The sequence below is a fragment of the Sciurus carolinensis genome, chromosome 1 (assembly GCF_902686445.1).
Source record: "Sciurus carolinensis chromosome 1, mSciCar1.2, whole genome shotgun sequence".
In the NCBI taxonomy this organism is placed as follows: Eukaryota; Metazoa; Chordata; class Mammalia; order Rodentia; family Sciuridae; genus Sciurus; species Sciurus carolinensis.
In genome coordinates, this window is record NC_062213.1 from 176,347,874 (window position 1) to 176,363,537 (window position 15,664).

General features: G+C 52.8%; 1 protein-coding gene across 2 annotated transcripts in view; it reads right to left on the bottom strand.

The window, feature by feature from the left end:
- Nucleotides 1–15,664, bottom strand: part of Ptprf (protein tyrosine phosphatase receptor type F) — an 84,285-nt gene that overhangs the window by 47,445 nt on the left and 21,176 nt on the right. For both annotated transcript variants that reach the window (XM_047536466.1, XM_047536403.1), the window contains exons 4-6: nt 15,114–15,259; nt 14,794–14,935; nt 2,414–2,602 (exon numbers count right to left, since the gene is read on the bottom strand). In XM_047536466.1, coding sequence (XP_047392422.1) covers nt 2,414–2,602; nt 14,794–14,935; nt 15,114–15,259 — 477 coding nt within the window. The remainder of the gene's footprint in view (nt 1–2,413; nt 2,603–14,793; nt 14,936–15,113; nt 15,260–15,664) is intronic.

Below are 15,664 nucleotides of genomic sequence, written 5' to 3' on the forward strand. Positions count from 1 at the left end.
AGGCTCAGAAGAGCAGAGGCCTTCCAGCACAAGAACCAGGTGAATAGAGGGCCAAGACATGGGCAAGGGTGCAGGGTGGCTCAGTGTGAGTGGGGGAGTGGCAGGAGGCAGGGAGAGCTCCATTCACAGGGCCCTTAGCAAAGGCTAGGCAGTAAACTCACTCTGTCATTGTCTCACTTACTACTTAATGTAGTTTCTTTAAAAGATGAGAAAACTGACAAGCTCATTTAATTGAGGCCACAGAGCTAGCACGGGTGCAGCTGGGACCCAATGAGATAAAGCTGGAGACGTGGGCAAGGGAAGATCAAGGGTTCTGCTCACCTTGTCCAGGAGCATGTATTTGACCATGTAGGCATGGTCAAGGGTCATGGGCCCAGGGTCCACCCCTGAGGTTATCAGAGCACAGGAGGAACACAAGCAGGTCTCTGACAGCTGCTGGAAGATAGACTTTCAAGAGAGCCTGGAGACAGGGAGAGCAGGGTTTGGTGCCCCCGAAAGGGATGAAGGCAGTGGAAGGAAAGAAGGGGACCAATATGAGAGCCATGTGAGTGACACATCAAGAGAACTCAGTTCTTTACTGGAGTAGGAGTTGGGTGTCCTCCAGATCTCAGATTGGGGGACTGCCACTCATTTAGAGAGGGTCAACAGAAGAGCATGACTAACTGGGGAGGAGGTCATCACTTGTTCCAGTGTGACGTCAGAACACAAACAGATTTTGTGGCCTAGAGCTCTGGCAAGATGTTTGGGCTGGAAAGACGCAAGTAGGAATTGCATAGGTAAGGACAGCATCTGAAGCTCTAGGAGTAGTGAGTTTGCCTATCTGGGGAAAAGCTGTGTCTACGAGGCAACGACTGGGCTCCCGGGCTCCTGGGCTAGAGGAACCCACAGAAGAAGATGCTGCTACAAGGGAGGGGCACTTGGGGACTCCGAGGGGGGTCAGGAGAGGCACAGCCCAGAAGTGGGAGGAAGTGGTCGAGGAGGAGAAAGGGGTGTCAGCCACCGCTGAGAGGACAAGGAGGGAAGCCTGAAGAGCACCTAGTGAATGATGGGCAGGGAAGGGCAGCACAAGGCCTGGCACACAGCGAGCAGCACATAAATACTTGATGAACAAACGCTTGAGACGCAGGCTTCCCAGAACTACTGCTGCCACAGTTAGTCAATGCCATTCCGGGGAGGAGTCAGGCCTGTGGGGAGAACTAACTGTCTGGCTGCTTGGGGAGCCTGCCTGGGGGACCTGAGAGGAAACACAGAGGAGCTGAGCCATGCCGGCTGCTGTGCAGTGCTGGGCAGCGGCCACAAACACTGCCGGACCGTTTCCTGCCTTGATTATGGCTGTTTTAATTAACTGCGCTACAGCTGCCTCCATCTTGTTGAGTTTTAATTAAATTAAATGAGCTAACACTTCGTGGGCTGTCTCAGGCGACCGTGGCTAGGGCCGGAATCCTGCCCCGCTGGGTGGCTCATCTCTCCTTCCTCTCCCTGGGCACCAACAGGGTGTGTGCCTGTGGGGAATCAGCAGGGAGGGACTGGCACCCTAGGGAGTAGTGGGGCATTTCTGAAGCCAGCAAAGGCCCCCAGAGGGGCAGAGTCATGTTCTTCTCAGTGTTGGCAATACAGCTGACAGGTGGCAGGGGCTCTGGCCAGTGCTGGCCATCCTGCCTGAGGACCACCATCCCACAGCTGGTAGGGTTTCTATGGGTCCAGCTTGTGCTGGCAGCAGAAGCAGAACGTAGCCAAGCTGATTCAGAGCCTCCTTTCCCGCCTGCTCAGTTCCCACAAAAACTGAATCAATTTTCTTGGCGGGAGTCTTGTAGGCAGATCGATCAGCCAGGCGACACCTCCTGCCTGGTCACAATGGCATCCTTGCTCCTAGGACTCCAAGTTGGCTTGACTGAGAAATCCAGAGGAGACAGGTGGCCCTGATGGCCTAGGGATGGGCAGCAAGTCCCCCTGTTTCCAGGCCCCTGAGGTCCAGCCTTTTGAAACCTAATGAATCAAACATCTTTGGTCTCTTTCCCAGTCAAGTCCTGCTGCCTAGAGAAGCATCATCCCGGCCCTGTCTCAGGCAAGGCTACAGGCAGAATGGAGGATAAATACCCACAGACACATTCACAGAGCATGCCACGCAGGATAGCATGTCACATGTGCCAGGAGGAGCAGAACTGGTCCAGTCTGGGGTCTGACAATCCCAGGAAGATAAAGTCACAGCTAATCAGAAGCTCTCTCCACCAAGCCCTCTTCCCTGGGCCAGGCAGTCCTGCAGCAAGATCCAGCCCACCCCACTGGCAGCCCTCTGCTCAGCCTGGAGGGTCAGTCCTAGACATCTAAGCCCAAGAGGGAAGGCTATAAGGGGTTCTGGCAAGATGCCTTTCCCAAGGTCTTTGTGACCCCTTGATCCCCGCCCCCGGCTCACCTGAACGCAGCTGCTTGATGCGCCCATTGCTGGTGGCAGGGTCCACAGGAAGGAAGTCTTTGAACCAAGAGATCTCGGGGTCTGGATTCCCACCAGCTGCGCACAGCATAGTGGCTGTGCGTGCCTTCTCCACCACCTTCAGCTGAGGCCCCATGTCGATGGAGGGGAACCCGGGTGGCAGCTGTTCTTCTGTAGACGAGATAGCAATGTGCGTGTTAGGGCTGGCCCTGCCTGTCCCCAGGACCTCTCTGTGTCCTTTGACTCCCGGATTGGCTGGGACACACAAAACCCTTCTCTCCTCTACCTCTGTCCACCCTGTTGTGAGGAGCCAGGATCCTAAGTCCCTTTTGGCAGGGGTGGGGGCTGCAGTAGGGCCCACCCCTGCCCTGTCAGGGAGTTTCCAGGTCCCAGAAGTAATGCCTCAGACTGAAGTTGTCAGCAGTTCTCTCTCTAGGCCCTGGGACGAATGAGGATCAATGCTCTGCTGGCTGCAGCAGAAAGTGCTGCATGGACACCAGGCTGTGAAAGGGGGGAGGGGGCAGCTCCCACAGCATCGAGTCACGACCCAGATGGAGCTCCGCCTCCACTCCCAGTCAGCATGGTGTTCCACCTGCATCCCCTCAGCACCACACATGCCAGAATACCAGATTACTGACCCTGGGCACCTTGCCCTATCACTGATCCTCTTCTAATTCTGAGTCTGCCCCTGACCCATTCTCTACAGCAGCCTTGACCCTGAGCCTCTCTCTCAGTCTGGTCCCTGGGAACTATGTTCAGACCTGGGGATCATGTTTGAGCATGTGTAGGCTATGATGACAAAAAAGCTCTAGGAAGACACCAAACATTGGTGAACGGAGGAAAACTCCCTGGCCCCCTCTCTCAACTTTCCAGGTGTTGGCAGCTCACAGGGGAGTTCTTCCCTGGGACCAAAAGGAATGGACATTGGCAGCCTGCTCCCTACCCTTTGGTGAATGAGGAGCAAGGAGGCTAGGTCCTGGACTAGAATAGACCAACAAGTAGATCTTCCATTTCCCTCTCTAACTAACTTTAGGGTTGAGGCACATTCTCTAGTCTCTCTCTGTGTCTGCTTTTATCTGTCCATGAGGTTCAAGTGCCCACCTTGTAAAGCTACACTGAGGACACCTAGAAATGCATGCAAGGTGTCGAGGAGGCATGTGACAGAAGCCACATTCATATTAGGAGACATTATTGTAACTAGCAAGGGCTGAATCGCTGGGGCAGATAAGTACTGAGGTTAGGGCCTGGGTTGCCCTTTCCTATTCTCAGATGGCAAGAGACCCTTCCCACTGGGACAGGCATCGTGTATTCAGAACTCAGCAGAGCCTCTCTACCAGCAGAGATGCCAGGTACTCCCAATGGTGCAAAGGAACATTCGCTGTTTGTCGATCTCCTGGCAAGAAGCTGGGTTCTGTGGTAGGGGAGACCAAAAGACCAGCACCATCCTGTACCTTCCCCCACAGGCCCAGTACAAGATGGGTGAGTGGGAACATTTGCTGAGATCAGGCTCCTCTACCAGGGGAAAAGCATGTAACAACCTCAAAAGGGAAGAAAGCAAAGGCTGGTGGAGCAGACCCTCCCTGGAGAATCTTGGAGACCTCAGGGGAGGAATTAGGGGGATAGGGAGGAGAGGAAACTGGAGGAGCCCCAGTAGGCAGGGTAAGACATGGTTCTATCTTCTGCTAGACCCCTGGGGGAACTCCAAATGCCAGGGTTATCCCAAAGGGGCTGGGGACCATGGAGAAAAGGTCTCAGGTCGGGGAGTGGGAGGAATCCCAGGATGGCTTCGCCTCCCCAGCATTCCCCAGGAGTTGGCTGTATGCTTCTCCACTTGCAGCCCTATAAATTCTGGATGTAAACCCAGCATTTCCTTGGCTGTAAATATGATCCCACAGTGCCCTGACTTTCAGCTCTGATTTTTGAAAGGACAGTAGCAAGAGAATGAAGGTAGAATGGAAAGGAGGAGGACATGAGATACACCTAGCAAAAGAATAGCTTCCTTTAGCCCTTCCATCACTTGTTTTCACAGGAAAGTCCAAGCAAGACCTGAGGCCCAGGGTTCCCTCCCCATCCCCTTCCAGCAGCTGGAGGACACTCAGGGATGCCAGTCATCCTGCCTACCAGGGCACCAGGCTAGCTCTTCCTAGACCTCATTTCTACCTGCTTATCAAATGGAAGAAGGGGTAGGGGGTAGCTAGGGTCTGCCACAGTCAGACCCAGGAGTTAACTGGCCTCCATCTCTACCTGCAAGGTAATGATCAAGGAGAAGGAAAGAAGTATGAACGTTTGAGGCCGTGTCCTGGGAATCTACTCTGAATTCCTGACACGGGGAAGGTCTTTGGGATTTGCGCCAAATTAAGGACAATTAATTTTCCTCCCTCAATTATCACGCCCTCAATGGCTCCGTCCTTGGCTCAGATCATCCCTTAGGCACTGCCGGCAGAGTCTAAAACCAGCAAGTGTGAAAAGCTGTCCATAAAACAGCAGGACCCAAAATCCAGTCCCTTGTGCCAACTAGACTTCTAGGCAGTACTGAGAAGGCTGCTGTTCTGCCACCTCTGGAGAGGAAGTGGGTCTCACAGGAGTCAGTCCCACGGGGTGACTGGCTACTGCCTCTCCCTTCTCTTCCATTCCAGAGCCTCCAGCACAAATAGCCAAGGAGGGCAGTGTTTCCTGATGCCTGTCATGTGCCTTGGTGTTAACTGACCTAGCCATGAGACCAGCACACTTATCACCCTCACCCAAGTACCCACTGGAGCTAAGTCCACACTGGCCCGAACCACTCAGGTTAAGGACCAGGACAAATTCCTCAGGCTGATGTCACACAGTCACACCAAACCCATATGTAAGTGGGAAAACAGGCCCAGGCACAAGGGATAAAAGGTTAGATTACATGTATGGAACATTTACTCTGACACAGGTACTGCACTAAAATGCTTTGCAAAATGACAATCTCTATCAAAACCTTAGGAGATACATGAGCAACCAGGTTTAGAGAGATCTAGAAATCTGCCCAAGGTCACTCATTTAAATAAGAGGTGGGACTTGGATGTCAGCAGGTGGTAGGACCCCAGCTCCAGTATTCTCAACAAGCAGAGAAAGCTTGGCAGTGCAGGGCAGGGGAGAGAGGTTGAAGAGTATCCCTGGGGAGAGCACCTCTCCAATACTACTCCCTCAGCCTGCTCCTGGCTCAGCAGCTCCGCTCACCACAGACCCCTGCACACAAGCTGCAGTGGTTTTGTGTATTGCAAAGCAAATCCCAGTGACTCCCACATGTGGACACCCCCAGCTCGGACCCACTTTCTAACAGTGGGATGCATGGGTCACACTGAGGCCCTTCCAAATGCGTCCTGACAGCAGTGCAGGGCTGCCAGCATGGGAAGGCCCCTCCCCCCTCCAGGCCACCCCGTAACCATGGCGACAAGACAGAGGCGGTGCCGCGCGGTGGAAGGGCTGCACGTGCTCGCGTCTATGCGTGTGCATGCCACCAAGGTCCAACTGGGCTACGCCCTTCAGCCCCAGCTTAGCTGCGCCCCTTCCAAGCACCCTGCTCCCAACCCAAGGAGCCTGAGAGGCCCGTAGACTTCCTGCTCCATCAACATGGTGCTGCAGAGGCTGGTACAGTGTGAGAGGGCCCACAGCAGACTCTGGAGACGCAGCACCCTGCAGTATTTGTCTTGTGCTGGGCCCTCTATCCTCTGATAAGAGGGAACCTGGCTGGAAAGAGGGGCACACAGGGGCCTTTAGGATACTTCAGAGGCACCTAGGAGCCCAAGTCTCCACACCTGTTTGTAGAATCTGCCTCCATACATAGGTACGTAGCAGAGCACACACCTGAGGGTTTGCCATGCCTGCATGCACCATGGGCATCTGTACTGGGTGCCCACATGTGTGAGAAGGGCCCCCACATCCAACTGCAATGGCCTGTAGATACCAGTGCAGTGGGGGCAGCTGCTCTCTTCCCTGAGGAGGTCCTGTTGCCCCATGGGCAGAGGGAGATGACAGAGCATGTGTGCATGGGTGGAGGAGGCATTTGGGGGAGTTTAAGGCTGGGGTGGGGGGAAACTTAGTTACAGTCCCAAAGTGGTGGAGTTGATTAGTTTGACTACTGCTTATCTGTTATCTTGGTGGCTTCCTGGAAGAGGAAAAGTCAAGAATAGGAAACACCTGACATAGGAGGCAGAAAGCTTTGGGGGGCCAGGGAGGGAAAGACTGACTGAGTCAAGGCCAAGAGGAGGGTGAAGTCTGGTGGGAGCTGGGGCATGTGTTGGGGTCTTAACGGATGAAGACAGAGTAGAGGTGGATGATTAGCTTAGACAGGCTGCAACCACTTGGGGGAGGGACGCTGCTGAGGACCCCTGGAAAGCACAGACGTCTCTTTGTCCAGCTCAGCCTAAGATGCCTAAGGCAAGTCTGGACCAGAGGGAGGAGGCTGCACCACGGAAGCTAACAGATGGAGATGCCTTACAGGGTCCCAGGGCAGGCAGCACCGTCTGTCAGCACGACCTCCTCACCCATGTTTACCCAGTCTCATGGTGTCTCTGTGCATGCAGACACACACATGCACGCACATACACAGGCTCCCTGGGGTGGCACCATCTGTGAGCCTGACCCCCTTTCCTATGTGTGAGTACTGGACCTGGACTCACCCTTTCTCTGAACACACAGTCACCTTAGAAACATGGCACAGCCATGGAGAAAGAGACAGGTGTAAAAATAGAAACCTACATGTGCGTATGGAGGGGCATCTGCAGTGACAAGCACCTGTGGAAAGACTCCCACAAGTAGAGCGGGGGGCTGTGCACACAGACATGGAAACACACATGTAGAAACATGCAGAGTCAGAGATATCCCCATGTGAAGACATGCACCTGAAGACACACGCAGGGCCTGAAAACATGAAGGAATCTCTTGGGTGATGGGGCTGTCAGCTGTCCCTGCCCTTCAGGCACCCAAGAAAGAAGCCAAGGCCACCTCAGTCCTGTCCCTGAGGTACCTCTATCCTCAAAGAGGCAGGACCAAGACACCCCCGAGCAAGTCAGAAGGCCTCTCTACACCTGCAGGTTCTCATACCCACCCCTAGCTTCCCAGGCGGCAAAGGGGGCCCAGGGAGCTTCGAGCCCATCTCCCTTCGCAGCTTTTGGTCTCGATTTTCAGTTATTTTTCCAAGAGAAAACTCCCACCTCTTCCAGCACTCCGATTTCATCAAACTTGGCATCTTAAAAGCCTGTTTTGTTTTTGAATCTGAGCTGTTTGGGGCCTGTCGGCAGCCACGGCTTCCCCCTCTCAGTAATCCCCCCTCCCTCGGGCTTCCCTGGTGCTCCACATCACCCTACTCAATCTAATTGGCAAGACCTCCCCACTACACAAACCAGAGAACCCAGGGGCTAACGCTGGTCACACACCCAGTCCACACTCAGGTTCCAGACTCTGGTCCACACTGCACCTTTCCAGGGTTCCCTACCTCAGTCCCACTCCAGGGAGATTCTGCTCATCATTTACCTTCCTAGGTTCAGGCCCTGCTCCCAGACACTCCAGATCACTGACAGCCTCCCACTCACTCCTCAGGCCCCTGCAGCCCAGCTGCCACCCCCTCTGCTCGCCAAGGTCAATGACAACTCCACAGAGCAAAATCCAAAAGGCGCTTCCCAGCATTCATCTTGGCTGATCTCTCTTCCTCCTTCACGCACTCTTTTCTTTCAATTTCAATGGCCCGACACACTCCTGGCTTCCCTCCTATCTCTCAGGAACCTCCTTCCAACATGAGGAGTCAGTTCCCTGGGCTCCTTCTCCTGTCTTGGCTCTGGCTCCCTGAGACTTGCCATTTCTTGGCCTTCTCCATCTCCAGATGTCCCCTAGAGTGCCGCATAAATCTGTACAAGGCCTCCCTGACAAACTCCCCCAGATGCCTGCACACACCTAACTCAACAGATTTCTAACTAGACTTATCAACTCACCCCTCAAACCTGGTCCTCCAGGTCTACGTTCTCATCTGAATGTAGACAATGGTTTCACCATGCACCCAGCCCCAGAGCCAGAAACCCAGAGTCTCCTGCATCCCTGACCCCACAGGCAGGCCACTACTCTTCCTAACCTGCTCATAATCCTACACATGCCCAGGTTGAGCCAATGGCAGTTCTTGCACAGACTGCATCCACCTTTCAGTGGTGTCACATGCTGCTCTCCTTCCACCCCACTCAGTACCCACAGGGACCTTTCTGAAGCATAAATTCGGCCATGTCACTCTCTCCTTCATAAAATTCTCTCCAGGGGGAGAGTGCACCTTACCAAGGATGGAGAATGTGCACATGCAGGGGCGTTTAAAATCTCCAACGTTGAGAGCTACTCCCGAGCTGTTCCACTGGGAGCACCTGTGACGACAGGGCTGGGCGGTGTGTGTGTGTGTGTGTGTGTGTGTGTGTGTGTGTGTGCGCGCGCGCGCGCGCGCACGCACGTGCCTGTGTCAGTGGCTAACACTGGAGGCAGGACTACCCATAACACAGGATAACCCATTTGGCATGAAGTCCACTTAGGTCCTTGATGACAGATCAAAACCAGGGACCAAGAAACCCAGGGCTAATTTTCAAGGACCCCTTGTGCTTTCTCCCAACCCCAGGCCTGGAGTCCAGAACCTCATGTCTACATGGTACTGAAATCCACTGTAATCACGGGACTGAAAAACAGGTCACAGAGGCCACAACCCATGGGACTTGAGTTACGTACATGCCTCATCTGTCAGGGTTGGGCAGAGGCTGCCCTGGGTTCCAGGTTCTGAAGCCTTTTTTTTTTTTTTTTTGTCTTCTGTGGCAACAAATCTGGTGGGTGACAGGTCCAGCTTCCACAAAACTAACCTGTTACCCAGACAGACATGCAGACCATAGAAAGAGGGGTCATTTTCTGTCTGTGGTAGCCCTTTATCCAAACTCCCCACCCCTCACAATCAGGTCTGGGTCAAGTCATTCTACCACGGGTGGAAAGAATAGGTAGGCTGGGGCAGAGAGGGGGCAGAGCAGGGCAGAAGCCTCCCCGGGAAGCACACCCACCCAGCCCAGGACAACTCAGGGGAGGGTCATATGTTGTTCATCAGCCCCTTGTTACTGGGGTTGTTTCCAAAGGGACTGAGGATGTGGGGTATCTCAAGAGGTCCTTCATTACCCCACAGGTCCCAGAGCCTGCCAGGCTAGGAGAGACAGCAGAACCCAGAGGTAAAGGCCTACATCACACTAACACGCCTCTACCCTGGCCACTGTCTCACATGCCTGCCAGTCATTCCCTCCCAGAGCCTGTCCACAGGTAGGAAACACCAGGCATTCCATGCAGACAGCTGTATTACTGAGCCACATGACGGGTGGTATGGTCCTGGCCAACTGGGAGACACCAAGGTCAGGTAGGTACAGGCAGAAGGGAACCTAGGCTTGGTGAGGAGAGTGGAGGGAGGGAAGAGGATCCCAAGACCTCCCAAAGGCAGGACTGAGCAGGGTCCCTCTTTGGTGCATCCTTCCTCCCTGGCAGGGCTACAGAGCAACTGCTGAGGCAACACTGCAGGTGCTGAGAAACACTCTGCCCAACCATGCCATGCTACATCCACCTCTGTCCAGTTGTCCTGGCTGATCAACAGATCCAAGTGGGAATCCAACAGGATCTCAGAGACAATGAGACCAGGCATAGCATCTCTGACCACCCCCAGCACCAGACTGACCCCACATGGTCAGCTCAGGCTGCTTGTCCTCTTGCGGTCCGCATGACTTGTAAGGTGAGTACCACCTGCTACGCATTTCCCTCTCCCCAATGCCAGCAGCACACACCATCTGCTAGACACTCCACTCTACACGCTGCCTGCTGTGCATACACTCACGCATACATACACACTGCCTGCTGTATACACTGCCCATAAGGTATACGCCACCTGCTGTACACACCATCCTCCTCCTCCACTGCCTGATACACGCATGTGCACACACGCAGAGCCTGCTGCACGATCCCAGTCTGTACATACAGCCTGTCAGGCGCAGCTTGGCTGTATACACACCACGCCACACGCTTCACTGCTTTATACCTAGCACACGGGGCACCGGCACCACACTCAGAGCATATCATGTGCTGAATCCATGACAAGACGAACACTGCTGCCTATACTTGGAGCCCTGGGAGCCAGGCCCCCAGGACAAGCCAGAAACAGCTCACCCCAGCTCCACAGCTTCTTTTCTTCCTCCTCCCTCTTCTGTGACGCTTCTAGAACCTACCTAGCCACCAGGGCTGGGCTCACACCTCTGGCCTCATCTTAAGGCTTTCCTGACTACAGTTCTGCCTGGCCTGGACCCTGCTGCCCCTGGCGAATACCTGACCTGCAGACTAAGCTCAAGACCCTCACTGTCCCCCACCTCCCGGAGGTGGGAAGACCCAGAATCAAGGCCTGCTTCCCTTCCCCCATCACTCCCCCTCCCTCATGAGGGAAAATGTCAGATTCCCTGTCTCAGTGGCAGCAGCGGGCGGGTTGGAGGGGGAGTGATTCAGCCGCCGCCTCAAGAGTGCGGAGCGAGAAGAGCTTTTCCTGCCATTACCCGGCGAGGGAGAGGCTGGCGCGCTAATGGCTTCAATTACCACTCAGACAGGAACGCTGGGCGGCTGGGCCCCTGCACTCGTCACAACCCAGGACAGGCTCACCCCGAGTCAGCTTGTGCTGGGCACCCCCACCCTATACCCAGTCCCAGTGGGGTGGTGAAGCAGAGGGCTAGCCACTCAGGACAGCTGCCTGGGTCTTGCTGAGCCACACCAGGAATGGCAGTCCTGCTCTGGAAGCAGGCAGGGTGAGGCAGCCAGGAGTGGTGTGACTCCAGAGCAGGGAGCCGTGTGAGGGGAGCTGGGAATGAGGTGTGGAGTGAGGCCAGGGCAGAGGGCACTGAACAGACTTGCAGGCCAGGCCTACCTTTTGCCAGGTAGTCCCAGGCAGCCCCAGCCACTGTCCCTAGGCTCCCAACTCCCGGTGAGCAGATGCACATACCCTCTGTGTTTAGAGACTATGTGCAGAGCGTATGACACAGCTCAGGGACTCAACGCTAATCCTCAGCCCCAAACCAGCTACCCTCCTAAGACCCTGTGGTAGCCTCCCAAGAATGTCCCCAACTCTCCTCCCACCCCAGAGCTCAAAAGTTAAGTCAGCCTTTCATCCAGTTCCTACATGAACCTCAACTTTCCTGGCCCTTTCCTCCTAGGAGGGAGGAGTGGGAGTGGTGAGTCTGGGCTGCTTCCCTCTGGCCCCACCTCATGATACTCCTTCTTCCAAGGCCACAGCTGGTCAAGGTTACACAGACCAACACTGTAGGTCAGCATTTTGTCTTCCGGGTGCTATGTTTCAGGAGTGGGAGGGGCTTAGGCAGACCCACAGCTCCACCCGCTCCAAGGGAACATGGACAGGGCAGAGACTTGTCCCAGTCTCCCAGTCTCCTCAGACACTTCCCAAGTCCCAGAGGTACAAATATAACCTTGGGCTGGGGGTAGGGCTGTAGCTTGGTGGTAAAACGTGTGCTTATTGGCATGCACAAGAACCTAAATTCCATCCCCAGCACCACATAAAAATAAAGAAACATACCCCAAGTCCTGAGAAAGAAACCAGTATTCAGGAAGGCCCTTCCCAAAGCAGACTGCAAGTTTGAGTTCTTCTCCTCCTGTCAAACTACCTTATCATCTTTAATCCGTTAATAAAAGATAAAGTTGCAGGGCAGTGGAGGAGGTGGGAGAGCTCCTGAGTTGAGAAGCTGAAAGTCGGACAACATGCCCTCCAGGACAGAAGCCAACGGGAGGGAGGAAAGCCTTGCTGAAATACATACCCCCAGGTCACAAGTGGGGAAACTGAGGTCAGAGGTGACCAGGCAATCAGTGATCTTGGCCTAGGACCAGCTCCTCTGAGTCCCTGCTCCACAGGACCTCTGGATGGAAGGAATGGTAGGGACGGCACCATCCAGAAGATGCCAGGAAGCACAGAAGCCAAGTGTCATCTGCCCGTGTGTCTAGGCCTCAGAATGTGCAACTTCCAGCCCAACAGCAGTTACCCTTCACACTGGAGTACTGGGGAGTGTTTAACCACATTCTATTTAATCCTTCAAAGCAGCATGGACAGTGGGTATTACAGCCCTGCTTATAAATGGAGCAAATGAAGCTCAGGGGCACAGTCACTGGTCCAAGGTCACTCGGTGAGTAGATGTTCATTGTCTTCTATGGTCCCTCTAAGTTCGACAGCCTATCAAAGAACTGTAGAACCCACTGATTCACACAAGATATATACACACAAAACCTGCTGAATGAATGCATCTGTGAACACATAAAGCCAGAGTGTAAAAACGGCCAATGTGAAAAGATGTTCAATACTCTCGTAATCAAAGAAATGCAAATTAAATTGAGATGCTATTTTTTGCCTATTAACTTGGCAAAGATTTTTTTAATGGTAATTCCCAATGCTGGTAAAGATGCGCAGGGGGAAAAAAAAAAGAGGCCCTCCTATATGCCCTGTTTGGCAGGAGTATAAACTGGTAACATCTCTAGAAATACTGAAAGCTTAAAAATGCATGTGCCCCCTGTCCCTACCTGGAATAAGAAAATCATCAGGACAGAGAACACTTCTGTTTCTCCCCACCCCCACCCACGACACCCTCTTTATAAAAGAAAAGAGGTGGGAACAACATATGTGTCAACAATAAAAGAACAGCTAAATAAATTAGGGTGCTTCTATGTGACAGCTTACCCACAGTCATTAAAAATAATGACACAGAAGAATATTCAATGACAAGGAAAATGTTCATACTTTTTTTTTTTTAAGCAAGGGCTGGGAATGTAGTTCAGTGTCACAGCACTTGCTTAGCATGTGTGATACCCTGGATTCAATCCTCAGCACCATAATAAAACAAAACAAAACAAAAAAAAAAAAAAAAAAAAAAAAGAGAGAGAAAGAGAAAGAAAAGAAAAGAAAAAAGAAAGAAAAAGGAACAAAGGGGAAAAAAAGCAGTCTACAAATCACTGGGCAGTATATGATCCTTTCTCTGTTTATATATACAAAACACACATACGCACATATGAAAAACTAGCCTCAAGGAAATAACCAATTATTGCAGAGGTAACATAATGGGTGACTTTTATTTGTTCCTATGTCCTATTCTACATTTTCAATTTTTTAAAAGCGAACAAGTATTGCATGTAAACAAGAAAACAATAATCAATGCTGTATTTTGAAAATACACAGACACATTCAGATGATGAAATCATTGTGGCAAACGTCTAATCATGTCACTGCCTACCCCACTGTGGCTTCCTACGTCCCCAGGAAAGTTCATTTCTCAGCCTGATCCAATGTGATCTTCCCGCCAATCTCCAGACGCATGTGGAATTGCTCTTTCCTTCATCTTCCTGTGCCCTCCAGTTTTCGATCCCTGCCCCCCTCCGAAACAAAAACAAAAACAAAAAGAGCTGGGTGCAGTGGCACATGCCTATAATCTCAGTGGCTTGGGAGGCTGAGGCAGGAGGATTGAGAGTTCAAAGCCTGCCCCAGTAATGGTGAGGTGCTAAGCAACTCAATGAGACCCTGTCTCTAAATAAAAAATACAAAACAGGGCTGGGGATGTGGCTCAGTGGTTGAGTGTCTCTGAGTTCAAGCTCCAGTACACACACACACACACACACAAAAAAAAAAAAAAAAAAAAAAAAAAAAAAAAAAAAAAAAAAACAACTTGAACCTCTCAGTTCTCTGACAGCTCCATTCTCTTTCACCACTGGGCACAGGCCTAGCCGCCCACTGCTCCCTCAATTTTTCTCTGAGATTTGGCTCAGAGTTCTTCTTCCTTATGCTCCACTCAGTCCTCTGGGCTGTCCCTACAAAACTCACTGGACACTAAGCATCTCAAAGGAAGCACCCAGTAGGATAGTCTTCTAGATTTCAAGGCATCCAGGAAACGTTTGTGAACGAATGGAGGAGCCACCATGTGAGAGAAGACACTGCAACGCTCATACAGAGCCCCAGTCTGGGACCCCGGCTCACAGGGGTAGTAGGAACACACCTGATACCTACAGCCAGGCTCCAGATGAAAATCTCATCTGTGGCCACGGCCACAAAACCCAAGTAATACACAGCTGCAATTCCAAGTCGGAACCCCACTCTACCGAGCAATGACGAGCAGTGACATGGTTCCGCAGGAGGATACAATGCACCACACACACAGCTGGCTTCAGCATAAGCCAGGGATCCAGGCCTGTTCACCACGGACTTCACCCACCCAAGATGGCCAGCACTCCCTTCTGCCAAAGGCACACAGACCCACGGCAGGGCCACGCCCCATCCTGCCCACCCACCATGCTGCATCCCTCCCAGCACATACCTTCAAGTACTGAGAGCTTGGCACTAGTGTTGATCTCCCCCACGCTGTTGGTGGCAGTGCACTCATAGATGGCCTCATCTCGCTGCACCCTCAGTGGCTGGATCCGCAGTACGGACCCTGCCCCGTCGTCAAACTCAATTACCTATCAAAGAACAGACATATGATCACAGCCTGCTGGAGACATGGAGGCCTGCTCAGGGTTCATGTTCGTCCCATCTCCAAAGGACCCAACGGGAGGGCAACTAAGAAGAGCAGGGGTAGGACCAAACTGAAAGGCAGACAGGCCCTGAGCCCTGCCTACGCCTCACCCGAGGACGCACCTCGAAGCGTTGGGAGCTGACTTTCTTCCCCTTCTTCATCCATGTGATGCGAGGCTTGGGTTCCCCTGTGGCTTGGCACACGAAGGAGGCCACCCCTCCTGACAGCCCGGTCTGGTCCTCAGGGACCTTAACAAAGACAGGTTTGCCTAGAAGAGACAGAGATACCAAGTGATCATGGCATGGTTTAAACAGAGATGACCAACACTGCAGGTGGCAGTCATGGGGGGTAAGAGGGCAAGAAAGAGAAAATACTAATGACGCCTAACCTTTATGTAGTGCTTAATAAGTGCCAGGCACTGTTAAGAGAGCAGAACACTTATTAACTCTTTGAAGCCTGTGAGGTGGGCGCTATAATTACTGTTTGTAGAAAAGAAAATCGAGGCACAGAGAGGTTAAAGGATTTGTCCAACATGACACAGCTGGTAGGCAGCAGAGTGCGATCTGAACCCCAGCATCTGAGTTCCTGCTTCCGTCTCCACCCACCATCTCTCCAGGCTCAGGGACAAGGTATGCCAGAGAGCTGTCCCTCAGGAAGAGCCCCAGTCCTCCCC